Here is a 20,000-nt window from a genome sequence, read left to right as displayed (position 1 = left end):
TTTTTGATTTGAACTGAACATTTGTGCTCAAGTAAAAACACTTTAACATTGCTGCAATATAAACTAGTAAATAATCCTAATATTGAGTAAAGTACATGGTACTCTTTTAGTTAGGTACATTCAGAAAAAAAGCTGCTTTTCATTACTTTAAGTCTAAACTTGTTTAAATGGTTTAAATATTTTAATCCTGAGACTAAATATATAGAAATGTGCACTCACAAAGGAAGTATGGCCAATTTTTCCCTTCATGACAACCAATCTTATTCAGTCCCACTGGCAGAGCTACCACATGTATAATAAAGACACTTTAGCCTTTGTTTAAACAATATTTTCAAGCTCTGAAAGGTTTAAAGCACATGATGAAGAGACTGAAATTTTGCCTCATTTTCCACTATTTTCCTTATTTGCTCATTTTGTGTCTGTTTTTATAATATGGTACATTAGTTTCTTAAAAAGCTGCACATCACATGGACATTTTATCACACGATATTAAACTTAAATGATTCTACAAAAAAAGACAAGTCCACTGTCAGTAATCAAATAATTTAAATGACTTCATTTCACTTACGGCATTCGAAATATGAGGCTCAAGAGCCTTACTGTTTACAACAGATCGCTTTGACCTGTAATGCCCAAATGCACAATTTAGCAATGCTTTAAGACAGACCAGAAGACCGCTGTTGTGTTTAAATCATACACATACCTTATCCAGAAACGTTTCTAGCATCATTCTAATCATAAAGAAATCAAAGCTCCACATTTGCTAAAAGTTCTGATAAGTTTCACTTTCCGATACAGCAAATAAGAGGTCTGTTAGCATTGTCATCTGTCATGGGTCCATCTAATTCTAAACACTTGATCGCTTTTGAGAAAGTTAAGTCAAGGAGCAAAGATAAATGATGTCTAGTTTAATACAGATCATGATTGCATACAGTCTGAGCGCTAACAGACTTCACACACGATGATGAGAGGACTTGCAGATCATTTGAATAAGCCTATTTAAGAGCGTGCATATCCAGATTTATGTGACTATCGTTCATGACTGCGCTCTCATGTTAAAATAAAGCACTCGCGACATTTGCAGAAATTATTAAAATGCGCAATATCTGCGTTCCCGTGCCGACGTTCACACTGTAATTTAGAAGAGTGACAGGTCAGAGGAGAGTATGTTTCACGTAAAACTAGACACGGTGGACTGTGATTGGTCACTTTTCACATCAGTCAAATCACGTCTTCAGGATCACAGCAGTTTGTGAGGGTATTATTGCATTAAATTGTCACAGAAGTTCACACATTTACATTTTTCCCGGGTGAAAAGTGCATATAAACTCTCCTTGTTAATTTAAGCTCTTTTAAAAGCACTTTTTAACAAAACAAGCCAATTTTCCAGGACTTTCATTTCTAAAAGCCAAATTCAAGCCCCTTGTGCGAACCCTGGATACTGTGAGAAATGTTCCTGCTCTGTTAAACATCACTCGGGAAATCTATTTGGTAAAATAAAACTACATTTCCCAGCAGGCCTATAGAGTGGGCGGGGTCATACCTGCAGGAAGTCGGTGGTGGGTTTGGACAGCTGATTGGACAGATACTTGAAGTGGTCCTTGTGGAACTTGCTCTCCATATGAGCGGTCATATCCTCATTGTAGAAGGAGCGAAACTTGCAGATGGAGCAGGCAAAGATCACCCTGCACACACACACACATGAGCACACACTGCGTGACACACTCTCCACACACATAGCTGAAAACGTGACCTGTGCGCTGACCCTTTGACTGCTGACCTTTCAAAGAAGCCCCTCCTCTTCCTGATTTTAGCTAACGAGGGCGTGTTCTGCTTGCCTTTGGCCTTGGCACCCTCGTCCTGATTGGATGCAGCTGGAATGACAAATCATCAGCATTAGCATAAACACTAGCGAACAGCTAAGATGAACAGATTTCTAGAGACACAACATCATTAGCACTCGTTTAAAACCTCATGCAGGCGTCATCATGGTCAGAGGTTATACATTCTGAAATGTTTTAATAACGTGTAAAATCGAACCTTATTAATATAACCTAACCTATTTAACTCGACCGTTCAAATCTCAGAAGAATGAGCCAGATTAAAAACATTTATAAAAAGTCAATTACAGTAAATCTTCAGAATTAAACTGAGAAGTTTAGTGTCCTGTACTTTTTCTGTGGCTAGGCAACCGCTGAATCAGCTGTGTACTGTGTGCTGATATAATTGTAATATGTAATAATATTGTGATATTCAGAGTTTGTAAAGTCATTAAGCTCCTGACAATAGGGTTGGGTGATGTCTAATGTGAAACATCACAACAGAATCGTTGTCGTATGTCTCATATAATAGATATCTACTAAAAGACAGAAAATAAATGACTTTACAGACTGTATTGTACATAAATCACATGAACATTTCCATATTGGTCAACAATATTACAGAAATGTATTTAAAAACTGAATAAATATACACTTACACAAGTAAATAAACAGACTCGATGGGCTAAAAATCTCGCGCAGATTCCGTGTGGTCCTACACATGGCCGAGAATTAACGTTATGAAGTCTTAGTTACCTCCCTGACTCTTTATCCCCTTTTTATGACCTTTAGTCATGCTTCGTCAAAGTAACATCACCATCCTCATATCATATAAACTTCAGTTTTGTCGTCATGATTGTCGACGTATATCGGCTGCATGTCCAGTAAACAACCGGGATCAGGAGCAGCACGTGTGAGGCTCGCGGGAATCTGTTTTCACCGGCATTGTTTCGGTTGCACATAAAGAATAATAAACTTATGCATGCAAAAGACGGCGAATGTGAACAGCCCCTAATGTCTTTATCCTGGGATAACCACTCTAAATTAATACACTTGCATAAAGTAAATTGCATCTCAAAGCTTTTACTGGGGCACTTTTGGCACCATCTCCCCATTGCGCCCCCAGCAAGATGCCGCCCTGGGTGATCGCCTATACTGCCCATGCCTAAATCTGCCACTGGTCAGTGTGATCAAGGCCTAACATGAAGCATTTGTCATTTACTCAGTGAACTGTACTGTTACAGCGAGGGTTAAAGAGCAGATGAGGACTCACCGCCACTCTCTCCGCCATCCTCTGCTTTCACGTCCTGAGAAAGAAAGAGAAAGATGATGAGTTGTGGACGACTGAAACACACGAGCGCCATCATTACAGCAGAAACAATGAGAGCATGAACGTACAGCAGCATCCTTCTCTTCAGACTCCTGCTTCAGTTCTGCTGCATCTGAAACACAACACACTGATCAGCTCACTCACACACACAGAGAACACAGTGCATTATGGGAGGTGTGTGTGTGCTCATACCGGCTGTCTTTTCTCCAGCTGCTTCAGTTTTGCCCATCTTGGACTCGGGCTCGTCGCTGGCGCTCAGAGTCTGCTTCCGCTTCTTCTGTCCTTCACGCTGAGACTTGACCTGCTGCTGCTGTGCTTACACACACACACATACTGATGAGGCCTGAGCTGTGTGTGTGTTCATGAGAGATTTAATGAGTGTGTTTACAGCAGGTGTGTTCGACAGAGTTCACACATTATATTTGGCCTCCCATCTCAATCATCAGAGGCTTTCTGAACCGACAGACGTCTCATTTCTCTGAGTTTGTAGTGTTTGTTTATATACTGATGTAAATGTATACAATTATAGAGATATGACACTACTGTAGGTTTAGTTCAAATTAAAGAACAGAATATAATGGTGTCCGTCAGTATATCACGGCTTTGAATCACATTTAGGGTTTTGTATGTGTTATAAGTTTAATTCTGCTTCAGTTCACTTCCAGATCAACATTTCCTCAGTTTCTACACTCCTCCTCAAACAAGAGGTTCCTCCACTTCTCTCTTCAGTGAATGAAGGGTGTTGAGGAACACATGCAGGAGTCCAGTGGTGTGAGCTTCAGACACTCTGAATGAGCCCAGAGCAGGAATAGGAGTGATAATATAGGTCACTGTCTAAATTGTAGGTCATTTTTAAAGACTGATAGAGTGTGCTGTTAGTGAGTCTCTGGCGCCCCCTGTGGACATCTGCAAGATGGAACTATATTATCTGTCTATAAGGGCTAGACGATAATTCAATATCAGTGTTATCTTTTCATTATCTGTGATACCTTTTTAATTTATATAATAGAATATTTTATAATCTGATAATCAGGCCGCAGCCATTATTTTAAAAAATCAGACAGAATCTGCGGACATTTTATAACTATTTCTGTGGGGAATTTTGTAAAAAGAATGTGCGGATTTATTTTAGGCGTATCATAAAAATATTTTAAGATTAAGTTTTAATTATTTCATATATAAAATTGTTTTAAATGTTAACAATACAAATCTAATTAGATCCACTTATTAACAAAGCCAGTTTCTCATTTACTACAGGACAAAAAAAAACTACTTTAGGTGTATTGTAAATAAATCATGAGAACATTTAAATGGTACTATTATTAGATCTCAAAACATCAGTGAAATTAATTTAGAAACTGAATAAGTAAATACTCAATAATGGGCTAAAATTCTGTGGAAACCTGCGCGCAGATTGCATATGGGCCTAGTCATGATTAAATATTATTACATCTCTGAAAATGTGCAAAGCCGCATGAATCAGCCGATTCATCAGAGGATCGTTTATATAACGACAGACAGATAAACATTATACCACTATCAGATTTATATTGCATCAACCAAATGTAAGAGATGATGAGATGATGGCCATATTGTCCAGCTCTGATGTCTACTATACATAATGTGGAGACAGACTGATAAGGGAAGGCATTGACTTAAGAGCTTAAACTGCACACACATGCAGAGCTTGTGTTTATAAAGGTCTGCCTGTGTGTGATGAAAACTCTGGGTTGGTCATTTTGCATACAGACTCAAGAAACCGACTGACTGATGCCTCTAGAGTCCCTGAAGCTATACTGAAGTCAGAAAGTTCAACCACTGAAGACCTTTACATGGAGAACATCTGCATTTCCTCCTCAAAAACAGATTCCTTGATGACTGAAGACTGACATGAACATCTTGGATGAAGGATAGGGCCAGACAGAATCTGTGGAAATTTTATGTATTTCTGCACAGAATTTAGTAAAAAAAATAAAATCTAAAGGATTTATGTGGAATTATTTATCATGACTAAAGTTACTTAGTATGACTAAAACCTTAATATATGAAATAAAAAAACATTTTTAACGTAATGTTCACAATGCAAATCCAATTAGATCCACTTATTTGGTAACCAAAGCAAGTCTCTTATGTAATATCTCTACTATAAGACAGAAAATATTACTTTACAAACTGTTTTGTAAATAAATTAAATTAATGTTTTATTATTATTATTATTATAATATCACAATAATTAGTAAATTAATTTAAAAACTGAATGAATATAAATTTACACAAGTAAATACATAGACTCAATGATGGGCTAAACATCTGCAGATTCTGTGTGGGCCTAATGAAGGAGAAGAGAGTAAACGACTGGTAAAAGTTCAACCTAGAAGTGAACGAATGCTCAATCGCATGCAAACAGCTCTCAAGTGTTATTACAGAAAGAGTCCATGTTGGGTACGAAGCAAAGTCGAACACACCTAGTGTTACATGAGCTTCCCTTTAATAGACTTTCTCATGTGTGGCCTGTGATGTAAGCTTTAGATTATCCTGCTGTTCTGGGCTGGACTGGCCTCTACGTGCAGGGGTGAGCGCTGATCTCTCAGCCACGCCCCCCACAGGCAGTGGGCGGTACTTACTCGGTTCAGAGGTCTCTTGCGGCCACGCTGCCGGTTGGCCCTCGGGCCCCCTCCGAAGTTCCGCACGGGGAAGTCCTGGGGCCCGCGCTGGGGCTGGAAGGCCCCGCTGTCAGGGTACATGCGTTGGCCCAGCAGCGAGGGCAGCTTTCCTCGGCCACCGGGGGAGTGGCCATGGCCGCCGCCACGCCCACCTCCTCCCCCAGAGGAGTCTTGCCTGCGGCCGAAGCCACGCCCCCCGGCTGATCCACCCCTGCGTGGGGATCTCTGCCCCGCCCCCCAGCCAGAGCCCGAGAAGGAGTCTCGAGTCGGCCGCATTTTGCCAGATCCAAAGCCATCAAAGGCCCCGCCCCCTCCGGCTCCACCCATGAGCCCAAAGCCTCCGCGCTGGGCCATCATGTCGCCCCGGGAGTCGCTGTAACCGTAGCCAGCAGATCTGTAGAGATCTCGAGGGCCCATGGAGGCGGAGCGCGAGTCGAAAGACTCGTATTGGTCAAACCTGCAGAAGGAGGAGGCGCAGAGCAGAGGTCACTGAGTGCGGCTGCAGAGCACAACGCACACACAAACTCATCATTAGCGCTCGTTCATCAAGCCCTTCCACAGCTACTGCTGGCTCCAGGCTGTGGAAAAGCTTCAGAACACAGTTGCACAGATGCTGGCGTAAGGCAACGGACTGATCTGGAAACAGGAGATCTTCAGTGAGGGCATCTGGAGAGGCAGATGTGTCTGTGCAGATCAGGACAAGCGGAGGACAGGAGTGTGTGTGTGTGTCTGTACCGTCACCACATCTGGACTGCTGACGCCCACTCAGGCTTTGATGATCAACATGACAGTGTATGAATGGTCTGCTCTGCATTTATGGCATCAGAAATGCAGTAAGACTATGACTGATGATCAGGTTTAAACAGGTGAACGTACAGTAATTCATGTATATTCAGCGTCACATTGATCAGGTGATTTCTGAGCATTATCAATGTTGAAACGACAAACTGTCACTTTTGATCAATTTAATGCATCAATGATTAAAGAAAACCCCAGTGTCTGAATATGAAGTGTAAATGCTCAATGTGACAACACCTTCAACAGGCTGAATCCATCATAACCTGTAATGTCTACAACATCTATAAATCATCTCAGGGGTGCATGTGATGAAGTAAAAGCCGAGCTTGAGCTGGTTACAAGATAATCAGATCTTCATCAGAGTTAACATTACTGCTGCAGTTAACACACTGGAACCAGAAAACCAGGAGCTTAGCCTGTATATCTTAAGGCAGATCTGCTCAAACCCAATCTGAGGTCCAGACTAGAGTTCAGGGTCTCGTAAGTGTGTGTGTGTGTGTGTGTGTGAGAAATTTTCATTAACATCACTCAAACTGTAATGGTTTCATGCTAATGTTCTTTAGTGGAGTAAAGAGAAAAAGACTTGAAGATACGAATTAAAAGAATTCAAATAATTAAGATAAAATGTCCCCAAATACACAATTAAGCACTACTGTGTAGAGATAACCTGTTATCTTGTTATATAAACCGTCATTATTCAAAACTCTTTCACTTAAGTTAGTTTTGTGTGTGAAAAACAACAGATTTCTCTTTGAGATGCAAAATCTCTCCGCAGGTCTGGAATCCGCCATAAGCTCATAGAAAAATAACCAATGTGCTTTCAGAGGCTTCAATGACTGATAGCAGATCAATAAAGTCAATTTGCCAAATCGGTGTTTGTTTCTCAAGATTAACACAAACGAATGCACTAAATTATCTGTCAGACTCTCATCTGAAGGTGTTTCTGGTGCAGTTTCAGGTGTGTTATTGTCTCCAGCATGCGCGCGCGTGTGTGTGTGTGTGTGTGTGTGTGTGTGTGTGTGTGTGTGTTACCTGTCCCCTCGGGAGCCGCTCTTCATCCCTCCCTCCAGCTGTGTCAGCATGTCCAGCCGCTGGTTGATTTTGGCGATGACGGCGTCTGCGTTTGCGCCGCTGGACAGCAGGGATCCTCCAGACATACCTCTCTTCATCCGCTCAGAGCCGTACCCGCCGCCACCACCATACCCACCACCGCCACCAGACATCGAGTCTTTATATCCGTACATATCATAACCACCTGAGCCTGAGCACAGCACAGACCATAGATGAGCTTGCAGGTTATGTATAGTCAGTGTATATACTGAGCGGTGCGTCCTTTCAGAAGTAGAGCTGTACAATATATCGTGTCAGTGTGATCATTCGCAATAGTCACAATTTACAATGATACGTGTGTATTATAATCTGTCAATTCATGTGTCCTTGAGGCCTGTGACTGTATGAGGATTTAAACAGCATTCAGGCATAAGAAACTACCTTAGTGACTTTAATAATGATTATTTGTATTATTCAATTACTCTACCGGAATACTGTTAGACTCAATATATAACACTATTTATTTCACTTGGCTGTATTGTATTGATCTAAGATTTAAATGAGTTTATTATATTGTATGCAGATGCACTCCACTACAGAATCATCCCAATCACTCTACATAGACATTATTACGCCATCTGGTGAAACTGTATTCATTTCACAATATATGTCCAATGTTCTTTCCAAAGGGCACAGCACAACAGAGCGGTACCAAAAGGATAAAGCTAGACACACAGCTGAACAATACTGGCTTAAATAAACATTAACTCCACATATCGGTATTAAATAATTAACATTGACTAGCAAACCATTCAAATAATAATGCAAACCTCACCTCTGGATGATCCTCCTCCACCACCTGATCCTCCCCATCCAGAGAAACCTGAACACAACATCAGAAAACAGCTCTTAATGGGTCCGACACGGTTTATGAATGATCAGATCTGCTGTTAAACACATGAGACTTTCACCATCCCATTACTTTCAGCACAATCTTCCACCAACTACAGCAGTTCTTTACTGATATTTAGCAAATAAACATACAAACAGCTTTAATATTGGTGGGAACCCTGCTGAAGCAATACTGAGGAAGAAATTTCCAGAACAGTTCACTTCTCTGTTCCTCAGTGGTAAAATGATTCTGTAGAACTTCCAAAACTCCCTCTTAAAGAAGGTTTTTATTGATCATTGGATTACTTAGCTGTATGTCATCTTACCAACACACATTATTGAAGATCTAGAGCAGCAACAGCTCGTTATAACACTTTATCTAATTATTAGTGATGTATGCAGATATACAGATCTTACAGGTCTACATGATAATCATCACTTCATCTTTTCTCTTGGTTCTGATATTAATAAAAGTACACTGCTCGGTTTTAGATGTCGGAATGAAATTAAATAAATCAAAACACTCTCAATGAGACCATTCACACTTATCAAGAAGCTCTCCGGGCTCAGATGTGTTTCTTATTGGCTAAAGATGTCATGTGAAATCAGGGGGCGGGGTGTTCTCCATCAAGAGAGCATTTGATTGGACAGAAATAGGTAAATGGAGTCTGCAGACAACAAAATGTAGGAACTAAAAATCTGCAAAACACTAGAAATAAACTGAGACGACGGTGGCCTGGCTTTTAGATCACTGCACTGTGATGAACTGCACATCATCACTCACGGACGCACAGTGAAGCGGTTGGTTAACTTATCCACAGGCTGCTCACTGAACAAAAGAGGCGCAGATTCACACGGCCGCCATTTTAAAACAGCAAAAGCCATGTCCGGTTTACCGATTCCGCCACTCGGCCTTGTTCCGTTCATCAACCATTGACGCATTTACACACTCCAGACAGCAGATCGAGGATTACATAAGTCCATTCACCACAAAAGCGAAAACCAAACACGCTTAACGTAACGGGAAAAACGACGGTTAACCGCCTCATCGTTTAATTAAATCACCGTCACAGCTTCAGACAGACAATAAACAACAACGAGCTTCATGGAGTCACACATTTACCTCACAATACTCACATTAAAGCATGTTTGTTTGCTAATAACCTCTTTAAATGTGGTTTTGGGTTTGGTTTATATTTGGCCTGCGCCATTTCACGCACGGATACGTTACTGCCGGTCAGGCCGTTTAGTACAGTAACGTTACGTCGAATGCAGAACTTACAAGATCCAAACACATCACATCCACACACATATACGGTTAAAAAACAGATAAAGTAAGAATAAAAGTCAAACCTGAAGAATATCCTCTATCCATCGTGCAGCAGTGATCTGTGTGTGTGAACGAGCGGCGCTCAGACCGAGAGGCTCTATCAGACCACGCTAGCTCCGCCCACACGGGTGTGGTTAAATGATTGACACATGAACGACCCAATGACAGAGCGGCGACTGCCGGAAAAACGCCATTTACGGACATTCTGCTAAAACAAGAGTGTATTTGACTGTCTGGGTTAAGGCTGTTGAGGTTACAGCACACACTAACACAGCTCTGACACATTATATCTCTATTCATTAGGTTCAGATGAGTTTAAAACACACAAGACAGATTTTTGCAGAGCAAGAACAAATGATTTTATCTCAAATAAAGAGAATCTTACAAACCAGAATAGCAGGACATGCTCATATACATATATATACTTAGGAATATTTAAAAGAGCAATTTAGAAAATACACATATTTGGTCCCCACGTTTCTGAAACGCATACACACAACAACTGTATCATATAAATAAAGAGGAACGAGCACTGACACACTTTAAAGGGACAGTTCTCACACACACATTGGTTTATAACTAGTTTTTTAGTTATAAAATCAGTTTCTTTTTTGTTAAACACAAAAGGAGATAGTTTTAAAAATGTAAATAAAGATGACCACTGACTTCCATAGTATATATATTTTTCTTACTATGGGAGTTAATGGTTACTGGTTTTCAACATTCTTCAAAATATCTACAAGAGAGAAACTCACTTTAGATTGGCATTTAGTCAGGGTTTAATGATTTCCCTTTACACACTAACCTCCTCCACCCATGACAGATACACACACACATATAACCTGATGAAACAGCACATCATGCACATATAAACCAGTCCAGCGGACTCGCTGAGCTCTTTGATTCACCTGACAGAAACTCCTGAAGCTGCAACACATTCAGAAACACACACGTGCGTGTATAATATGTGTGTATTACTGCAGAAAACCCTTTATGTTCAGAGAACTCCGAGAAGAAACAAAGACAGAGAGACCCTAGTAGTGTGAGACTGATCTGCACACACAGTAATGGAGATGTCTGAGCAGTCAGAGTCTGATGATGATGATGATGAAGGTGATTCAGCCGCTCAGTGATGGACGGATCCTCTTGGCCGCCAGCTCCTCCACTGTGAAAGTGTAGTTATACTGCAGAGAGAAACACTGGGGTCAGTAAACCACACAGATACAGCAGAACGCCGCTGCTGTGCACAGATATACACCATGTTTACTCACTGCCTCTACTGTACAGGTGTGTTTTCTGTCAATTCCCTAGCACATGCATGAGGACTGTTCATTTGGAATTATCCGGTGCTCAGGCGCTCACGGTGAACCGTTACGGTGTTATAAACTCGCCGTGTTTAAGATCTGGTTGCTGGTAATGGAGAAATGAAGCTTTTCAAGGTCTGTAACACACCTCCGTGAAGTTCGCACCCCATAAAAACAAATAATCCCCAAAACTCTGCCGTTCATTTGTGCTGATTTGTGCTGCAAAATCGAACGTTTGTGCTGGTTTGTGGTCTGAGATATTAATCGTTATTTTGTTGACCGTGTGACGTCACTTTTAGCGATCAGCGATCGCTATATGGCGAATAAAGCACGCCTTATAGTACATGAGCCAATCAGCGATCGCTTTATGGCGAATAAAGCCCGCCTTCTAGTACATGAGCCAATCAGCGATCCCTATATGGCGAATAAAGCACGCCTTATAGTACATGAGCCAATCAGCGATCGCTTTATGGCGAATAAAGCCCGCCTTCTAGTACATGAGCCAATCAGCGATCCCTATATGGCGAATAAAGCCCGCCTTATAGTACATGAGCCAATCAGCGATCGCTATATGGCGAATACAGCCCGCCTTCTAGTACATGAGCCAATCAGCGATCCCTATATGGCGAATAAAGCCCGCCTTATAGTACATGAGCCAATCAGCGATCGCTATATGGCGAATAAAGCCCACCCTCTAGTACATGAGCCAATCAGCGATCCCTATATGGCAAATAAAGCCCGCCTTCTAGTACATGAGCCAATCAGCGATCGCTTTATGGCGAATAAAGCCCGCCGTCTAGTACATGAGCCAATCAGCGATCCCTATATGGCGAATAAAGCCCGCCCTCTAGTACATGAGCCAATCAGCGGTCCCTTTATGGCGAATAAAGCCCGCCTTATAGTACATGAGCCAATCAGCGATCGCTATATGGCGAATAAAGCCCGCCTTATAGTACATGAGCCAATCAGCGATCGCTATATGGTGAATAAAGCCCGCCTTCTAGTACAAGAGCCAATCAGCGATCGCTATATGGTGAATAAAGGCCGCCTTATAGTACATGAGCCAATCAGCGATCGCTATATGGCGAATAAAGCCCGCCTTATAGTACATGAGCCAATCAGCGATCGCTATATGGCGAATAAAGCCCGCCTTCTAGTACATGAGCCAATCAGCGATCGCTTTATGGCGAATAAAGCCCGCCGTCTAGTACATGAGCCAATCAGCGATCCCTATATGGCGAATAAAGCCCGCCCTCTAGTACATGAGCCAATCAGCGATCCCTTTATGGCGAATAAAGCCCGCCTTATAGTACATGAGCCAATCAGCGATCGCTATATGGCGAATAAAGCCCGCCTTATAGTACATGAGCCAATCAGCGATCGCTATATGGCGAATAAAGCCCGCCTTCTAGTACAGGAGCCAATCAGCGATCGCTATATGGTGAATAAAGGCCGCCTTATAGTACATGAGCCAATCAGCGATCGCTATATGGCGAATAAAGCCCGCCTTCTAGTACATGAGCCAATCAGCGATCCCTATATGGCGAATAAAGCCCGCCCTCTAGTACATGAGCCAATCAGCGATCGCTATATGGCGAATAAAGCCCGCCTTATAGTACATGAGCCAATCAGCGATCGCTATATGGCGAATAAAGCCCGCCTTATAGTACATGAGCCAATCAGCGATCGCTATATGGCGAATAAAGCCCGCCTTATAGTACATGAGCTAATCAATGATCACTATATGGTGAATAAGGCCCGCCTTCTAGTGCATGAGCCAATCAGCGATTGAGGATCGCTATTGAGGATGAAGATCTGTGTCTGTGTGTGTGTGCGTGTGTGTGTGTGTGTGTGTGCGTGTGTGAGAGATTGAGCTCACCTCGTTCTCGATGTCCTGCACTGATTTAATGCGGATGTCGCTCAGCGTGATGCCAGACACCTGACACACACACACACAAGAACACAGCTGTTACATATATACGTGTGTGTGTGTGTGTGTGTGTGTGTGTGTGTGTGTGTGTGAATAAGTGATGTCGTGACCTCTGACCTTTGTGCTGGATGACCGAGACTCAAACTTTGGGTGTAGAGTGAAAGGAACTCCATCCATCGCTGTGAACACACAGACGCACACACACACGCACACGCACACACACACACACACATTTACACTCATTATCAGCATCTTTTTATCCAAACTGATCAAATTCACACACATTTCCATCATTAGCAGAATAAGCTTTAGCGCTGCTTTTTTAATCAAGACTAGATTGTCCTTGTTGTGGTCTTCTGCTCGTTTTACAGCTATGAACTCATTTTAAAGTTGCACAACTGAGTTATCAATGCTCAATCCGTTCAGCCCATCTCAGAGTCTGGCTGGAGCACTTTTAGCTTAGCTTAGCATAGATCATTGTTTCAGATTAGACCGTTAGCATCTCAGTAGGTGTCCTCTGTGAAGCCGGACTCTTCTGTAGCTCTTCTTCGTGTACTGAGACTGAAGGGAAATGAAGAGTTGTTATGTTGTGACACCGTGGCTCTGTGGTTAGCACTGTCGCCTCACAGCAAGAAGGTCACTGGTTTGAGTCCCGGCTGGGTCAGTGTGTGTTTCTGTGTGGAGTTTGCATGTTCTCCCCGTGTTGGTGTGGGTTTCCTCCGGGTGCTCCGGTTTCCCCCACAGTCCAAACACATGTGCTATAGAGGAACTGATCAACTGAACTTGCCGAGTGTGAATGAGTGTGTATGGGTGTTTCCCAGTACTGGGTTGCAGCTGGAAGGGCATCCGCTGTGTAAAACATATGCTGGTATAGTTGGCGGTTCATTCCACTGTGGAGACCCCTGATGAATAAAGGGACTAAGCCGAAAAGAAAATGAATGGATGAATACACCTGACCGCCGATGCCGCGTACCCAGCGCACAGCATTTAGCATGAAGCACATCTGGCCTGACTGTATTGGTCATGAGAGTTTTGGACCTGAGCCGTGAGCCTCGTACCGTGACGCTTCATAATGAACACATGAACCGTGACAGCGCTGATGTGTACCGCCTGACAGTGTGCTGCAGTGTAATGACTGTGCTGTACCGCTGATGCTGCAGACGCTGCTGTCACACACTCCCCCTGCTGGCAGATCCAGTTTACTGCGCCGCCGGCTGATCTTCGGTGGAGCTTCAGGAAGATTACTGAGAGGACAAGAGGTAAACACTCAACACACACACACACACAACTGCACATGGCACTAAAACCACATCACGATACGGCCCGCTGTTTACTGAGCGCTCCACACCGCTCAGAACCAGACGAGATGTGTGTGTATGTGTGTGTATACCTGGGTTTAAGAGGCTGTGGCGGTGCGGGTCCTTCCAGAGAGAGGCTGCGGATATCCAGACTGACCCGCCGCGGTTTGGCCTGCGGAGCCGGAGGGGAGAACGGGCCCTTCAAACACCACACCACGAAACCGTTCATATCCCTGTCAGACACACACACACACACAGAACCTTGATGTATGGTGTCTGATGCAGAGACACAGGTGTGTGTGTGTGTGTGTGTGTGTGTGCTCACCCCAGGCAGGTGTACTGCTGCACCATACTCTTATGTTTGGTGGTCAGTTTGAGGTCCAGAACCGCTGTGGTGACGCTGCCCACAGGAACAATGCGCACACACACGCGCTTCTTCTTGCCCACTGATGCCTCTGCGTGCACACACACACACATTCATATCATATATACACACACACACACACAAGCACACACACACATTCATATCATATACACACACACACACACACACACACACACACACACACACACACACACACACACACACACATTCATATCATATACACACACACACACACACACACACACACACATTCATATCATATACACACACACACACACACACACACATTCATATCATATACACACACACACACACACATATTCGCATTACAGAACACACACACACCCAGGTCAGGGTGTCTTTTCCTCACTGGATGTTCATTTGAGAGACGGATGTTGAAAATGAGAGAGGAGCCGCTCTTTGATTTTGCTTTTAAGTCAAAAGTGAACACTGAAACAGGAGAAACACAGAGAAGCTCATGCAGAAATGATTTGATTTTCAGCAAAAACTAAAGTCAGCAGAAACAAGAGGAATGAAGACTTGTGTTTCATATTCCCAAAGCAGATCGTCCCACTGACGCAGTGCTGACACACACAGGCTAGCCTGCTATAGGCCAGTGTTTCCCAACCCTGTTCCTGGAGGCACACCAACAGTACATATTTTGGATGTCTCCATTATCTGACCCATTAACCTCAGGTGTTGGAGTCTCTTCTGATGTTATAAGCTGATCCAGCTGTGTTTGATTAGGGAGAGGTGGAAAATGTGGACAGTTGGTGTGCCTTCAGGAACAGGGTTGGGAAACACTGCTGTTATTTATCCACTTAATAATGTTATAAATGTATTTTCTTATGATAACATGATCTTGTTACGACATATTTCCTCATTAAAGCCGGTAATATATATATAATATTGTGTATATAATAATAATATATAAATACGGTTGATAATGACTAGAGTCAGACAGAATCTGCTGACGTTTCTTGCTATTTCTGCACAGAATTGTGTTAAAAATCTGCGGATCATGCGGAGTATCATAACTAAAAGCTTAATATATGAAATAAACAGTAATACCTTTATAACTATTATTTAATGTTTACAATGCAAATCTAATTAGATTCACTTTATTTGGTAAACAAAGCAAGTCTCTCATATAATATCTCTACTAAAAGACTGAGAATATTACTGTACACACTGTATTGTGAATAAATCATATAAATATTTTCATATTAGTCAATAATATTACTGAAATTAATCTAAACACTGAATAAATATAGATTTACACACATTTACTGTAGTAAATAAACAGAATTAATGATGAGCTGATAATCTGCTGTATTCTGCATGTGCAGACTCTGTGTGGGCCTAATAATGAGCTTTACGACAGCCATTGTCTGCGTCTTCATCCCAAATACAGCCTATTCTATTGCCTAATATAAGCTATAATCATATATATAACAGAGGGCTATTTTAAAAAGCTAGAGATGCTGGAAAATGGACTAACTTTCATATTTAATTGCTGCTTTTTACTGTCCTTCATTGTGTTTTTGGTCAATATCAGTCACTGCAGTATAGCTTTGAGCTTAAGCAGCGCTGTAAAATAGACCATCAGAACAGCCGGAGCAGAATAGCTGATATTCATCAATAAACAAAGTCTATTTGTGGACTGTGTTCATCTTATGAATTATCGTAAAGCTTTATAATGTTTTATAATGATGATGTGTCACTGTTTAGGATGCTGCGGCTGTATTTGCACATGGCTATATGAAATAATGGATAGCCCCACTCATCCACAAGCTTCAGAGAGTCTGTTTTTATAAGACACAGGACGATCATCAGGGTGTTTGTGCAGCATGTTAACCTTCAGATAACATTCACTCTTCATTTTAAAGGGCACCTATGGGGAAAAGTCGACTTTTAAAGCTGTTGGACAGACGTATGTGCAGGTATAGTGTATAGAGCGTCATACTGGGCTGATATAAACACACCCAGTGCTCATGTTTCAATATCCGTTTATAAACTGAAAATCCAATGACCAAAAGACACCCTGACCACACACACACACACACACGCACACACACGCACACACACACTCATATCATATATGTATAAACATACAGAGAAATACACACACACACACTTTTACATCATAAACACAGACACACATGGATGCACTCATGTTCACAACACACACACACACACACACACACACACACACACATTCATATCATATATATATATAAAAACATACAGAGACACACACACACACATTTACATCATAAACACAGACACACATGGATGCACTCATGTTCACAACACACACACACACACACACTCTTACTCTGCTCCAGGTATTCCGGGATGTAGCAGTAACCGTGAGGAATGGTCTCTTTATCTGTGATCACCTGCACATCTGCTACAACCATCGCACCAGACAGATCCTGACACACACACACGCACACACACAGACAGATGTTCAGAGCGTGCAGGCGGTGTGTGTTTCTGAAGCAGAGATGCTCTCGTTCATCTGACACCATCATCATGCTGCTGTTTGAGGGATTTATAGGCTCAGTTCACCCTGAACATCATCCTGTCCTGCTTTACCCAGCATTCAGTGGTCTTTAACCCTCTTTCTTCTGTTGGACACTAAAGAAGATATTTTGAAGAATGTTGGAAACCTGTACACATTGACGCTCGTTTGTTTTTCATTTGTTTGGAAGTCAATAGCGGTTTGAGCATTCTTCAGAATATCTTCTGTAGTGTTGAGCAGAACACACACACTCATGATGCTGTATACGCCGCTGAGGGAGAGCGGAGAGTGAGCGAATGCTGGCGTCTGTGTGAACTGACCCTCAGTCTACAGCGGCTCCTACCTTACTGTAGCACAGGAAATAGCCCGACTTCACAAACCCTCGGCTGAAGTTAGCGGACGCTCCGTCTTCAGTCTGACCGATCTACACACACACACAGGGGTCATGAGGAAGGTCAAGCACTGCTCAGGTGAGTTTATAGTCAGGTGTTTATGGTATGGTGTGTGTGTGGTCAGATGTTTGTGGTCAGGTGTGTATGGTATGGTGTGTGTCGTCTGGTGTGTATGGTCACAGGTGTGTATGGTATGGTGTGTGTCGTCTGCTGTGTATGGTATGGCGTGTGTATGGTCACAGGTGTGTGTGGTCAGGTGTAGTTACCAGGGTAAAGTGCCCAGGGCAGGTGGAGGTGTTGGAGGCCCAGGCCACTGCACTGACCGGCCGGATGGACAAGTCACACACAGACATCTGCCTACACACACACACACACACACACACACACACACACACACACACAGATAAAGTCTCATTATTGATGATGATGATGATGAGCATTTACAGTGAGATCAATGACTTCATCATCGTCTTCAAGTGTTCCTGTAATGAGCTGTGAATGACTCTTTACAGACGCTCCCTGAAACTGCGAATATTGTCAACGTCAAACCATCAACACACAAACAACACAACACACAAACAACACAACAACAACACAACAATACACAAACAACACACGAACTTGAAGGAAAAAAGAAATAAAGGAAGAAAAAAATAAAGAAAGACACAAAAACAAAGAGAGAGAGAGAGAGAGAGAGAGAGAGAGAGAGAGAGAGAGAGAGAGAGAGAGAGAGAGAGAGAGAGAGAGAGAGAGAGTATCGAGCTCGTCATCTGTGTTGAACGTTTCCTCAGTTCGACAATAGCATCACTGTCATTAGTTTCAAACTCGCTGTAAACCAACATGAGCATCCGCATTGAGCTGGACTCAGATGAAGATCAGCTTTAATGAACTCCTCAAACTGAATTCTGTACTTACGGATGTTGGTGATGAAGTTTAGAATCTCTTCAAAACAGCGAAACTAAACTCAACTCCCGCAAAGAACAGGAAGAGCTCAGAGACTGCAACTCCCGTGATGCAGCGCGGCGACGTCACATCATCTGCGCATGCTCACTGAAGTTCGTTTGTGTTGCGTTACGAAGTCCACTAGGCGGCCTCAGTAAACTTCTAACTGAAAGCCGAATTCAAATGGCTTGAAATGAATAAATAAAGCGATTTAATAACAACGAACAACTGAAAATCTCATCTGTTGGCCTCTATATACCCTTATACTTACACCAGTCAAGGGAGAAGTTTGTAATGTTTTTGAAAATCTCTATTCTTAATACTTCATTCATTTACAACGCAGTTTAGAGGCCTTCAGATGTTATTTCAGTGAAAATATATGTTTAAAAACACACTAATCTAAACCAATATACTTTTAATTATAGAAAAGATTTGAACAATGAATCAAACGTGAATAAAGGTGTGAATTTTGTTGTTGTTGTTTATTTTTTGCACTGTTTTTCTCCCTGTGTCGCCCCCAGCAAGATGCCACCCTGGGCCATCGCCCATATTGCTCATGCCTAAATCCGCCACTGCACACTCATACACTACAGTCAATATAGTTGATCAATTCCCCTATAGCGCGTGTGTTTGGACTGTGTCAACACAGGGAGAACATGCAAACTCCACACAGAAATACTGAATGCAGACCTGGTGCAGTGCAATCTGGGCTGCATCCAATGCTTTTTAATAGGCTCACCTTACCTCACCCCTAGCCCCACCCCTCACAGTGGCGTCACTCTATTAGAGTGCATTGTGTCTGACATTGCATTACTGAGTGATGCAATCTCAGCTTGCATCATAAAGGCTGCCACCAGATACTTTTGAACTAACCCAGCCTGGACTCGAACCAGCAACCTTCTTGCTGTGAGGACACAGTGCTAACCACTGAGTCACCGTGTCACCACAATTAAAAAATAAACAGCAATTTCCACAATAATCAGCGGATAAATAAGAACACCAAACACATTTCCTAGTTAGATTCGTCAGATTTTTATTTGCATGAACAACCAAAAGTACAAGTCACATATGTAACATTCGTGCTCTGCATTTAGATTCATATTCTGTCCACTTATCAGTGTAGAAATCAGTCTTCACATGCATCAGTCATGCAGACTCAACAGCAGAGACACGAGCGCGGACACTTCACACTCACATTACTTTATTATTATTATTATGCAAGCTGTGCCTTTAAAGGTGCTGTGAAATTAAAGTTTTCTAAATGTTAGTATCAGTATGTTAGTGTTAAGGATATCTCTAATCTAGTGTCTCCAAAACACTGGTGAAACTCACCTTCAGGA

The 20,000-nt window shown here is 42.4% G+C and overlaps 3 protein-coding genes across 5 annotated transcripts in view; all 3 read right to left on the bottom strand.

Annotated features, from left to right (window-relative positions):
* The window catches only part of akap8l (A kinase (PRKA) anchor protein 8-like), a 13,307-nt gene extending 3,295 nt beyond the window's left edge, over positions 1 to 10,012 (bottom strand). Inside the window, exons 1-9 of one of the 3 annotated variants that reach the window (XM_056454096.1) lie at positions 9,906 to 10,012; positions 8,497 to 8,544; positions 7,644 to 7,872; positions 5,775 to 6,270; positions 3,343 to 3,460; positions 3,219 to 3,262; positions 3,094 to 3,127; positions 1,766 to 1,874; positions 1,544 to 1,685 (exon numbers count right to left, since the gene is read on the bottom strand). In XM_056454096.1, coding sequence (XP_056310071.1) covers positions 1,544 to 1,685; positions 1,766 to 1,874; positions 3,094 to 3,127; positions 3,219 to 3,262; positions 3,343 to 3,460; positions 5,775 to 6,270; positions 7,644 to 7,872; positions 8,497 to 8,544; positions 9,906 to 9,927 — 1,242 coding nt within the window. In that variant the 5' untranslated portion in view covers positions 9,928 to 10,012. The remainder of the gene's footprint in view (positions 1 to 1,543; positions 1,686 to 1,765; positions 1,875 to 3,093; positions 3,128 to 3,218; positions 3,263 to 3,342; positions 3,461 to 5,774; positions 6,271 to 7,643; positions 7,873 to 8,496; positions 8,545 to 9,905) is intronic. The other 2 variants (XM_056454113.1, XM_056454104.1) reach the window with 2 other exon arrangements.
* Positions 10,013 to 10,489: 477 nt separating this feature from the next.
* mvb12a (multivesicular body subunit 12A) lies at positions 10,490 to 18,719 on the bottom strand. Its single transcript, XM_056454083.1, has 10 exons — positions 18,634 to 18,719; positions 17,985 to 18,075; positions 17,670 to 17,750; positions 17,138 to 17,237; positions 14,740 to 14,869; positions 14,507 to 14,647; positions 14,263 to 14,360; positions 13,234 to 13,295; positions 13,066 to 13,125; positions 10,490 to 11,066 (listed from the first exon to the last, which is right to left on the bottom strand). Exons 2-10 carry the CDS (start codon positions 18,069 to 18,071, stop codon positions 11,001 to 11,003), a joined length of 825 nt encoding a protein of 274 aa, XP_056310058.1. The 5' UTR covers positions 18,072 to 18,075; positions 18,634 to 18,719; the 3' UTR covers positions 10,490 to 11,000.
* Positions 18,720 to 19,676: 957 nt separating this feature from the next.
* Positions 19,677 to 20,000, bottom strand: part of olfm2b (olfactomedin 2b) — a 4,018-nt gene continuing 3,694 nt past the window's right edge. Inside the window, 1 exon segment of the mRNA XM_056454072.1 lies at positions 19,677 to 20,000. This exon segment is cut by the window's right edge and continues 983 nt beyond it. The gene's annotated coding sequence lies outside the window, so the exon portion shown is untranslated.

The sequence above is a fragment of the Danio aesculapii genome, chromosome 1 (assembly GCF_903798145.1).
Source record: "Danio aesculapii chromosome 1, fDanAes4.1, whole genome shotgun sequence".
Lineage (NCBI taxonomy): Eukaryota > Metazoa > Chordata > Actinopteri > Cypriniformes > Danionidae > Danio > Danio aesculapii.
The sequence above is the reverse complement of the archived record's forward strand: the minus strand, read 5'-3'. Positions and strand labels throughout refer to the sequence as shown.

What these genes read in the sequence shown, in the direction of transcription:
- mvb12a (XM_056454083.1), bottom strand. Translation starts at nt 18,071, where the DNA reads ATGTCTGTGTGTGACTTGTCCATCCGGCCGGTCAGTGCAGTGGCCTGG. An exon ending in CAGCAGTACACCTGCCTGGG is followed by an intron (nt 14,648 to 14,739) that starts GTGAGCACACAC and finishes TGTGTCTGACAG; the next exon opens with GGATATGAACGGTTTCGTGG. An exon ending in TGCAGGACATCGAGAACGAG is followed by an intron (nt 11,067 to 13,065) that starts GTGAGCTCAATC and finishes TTCTCTCTGCAG; the next exon opens with TATAACTACACTTTCACAGT.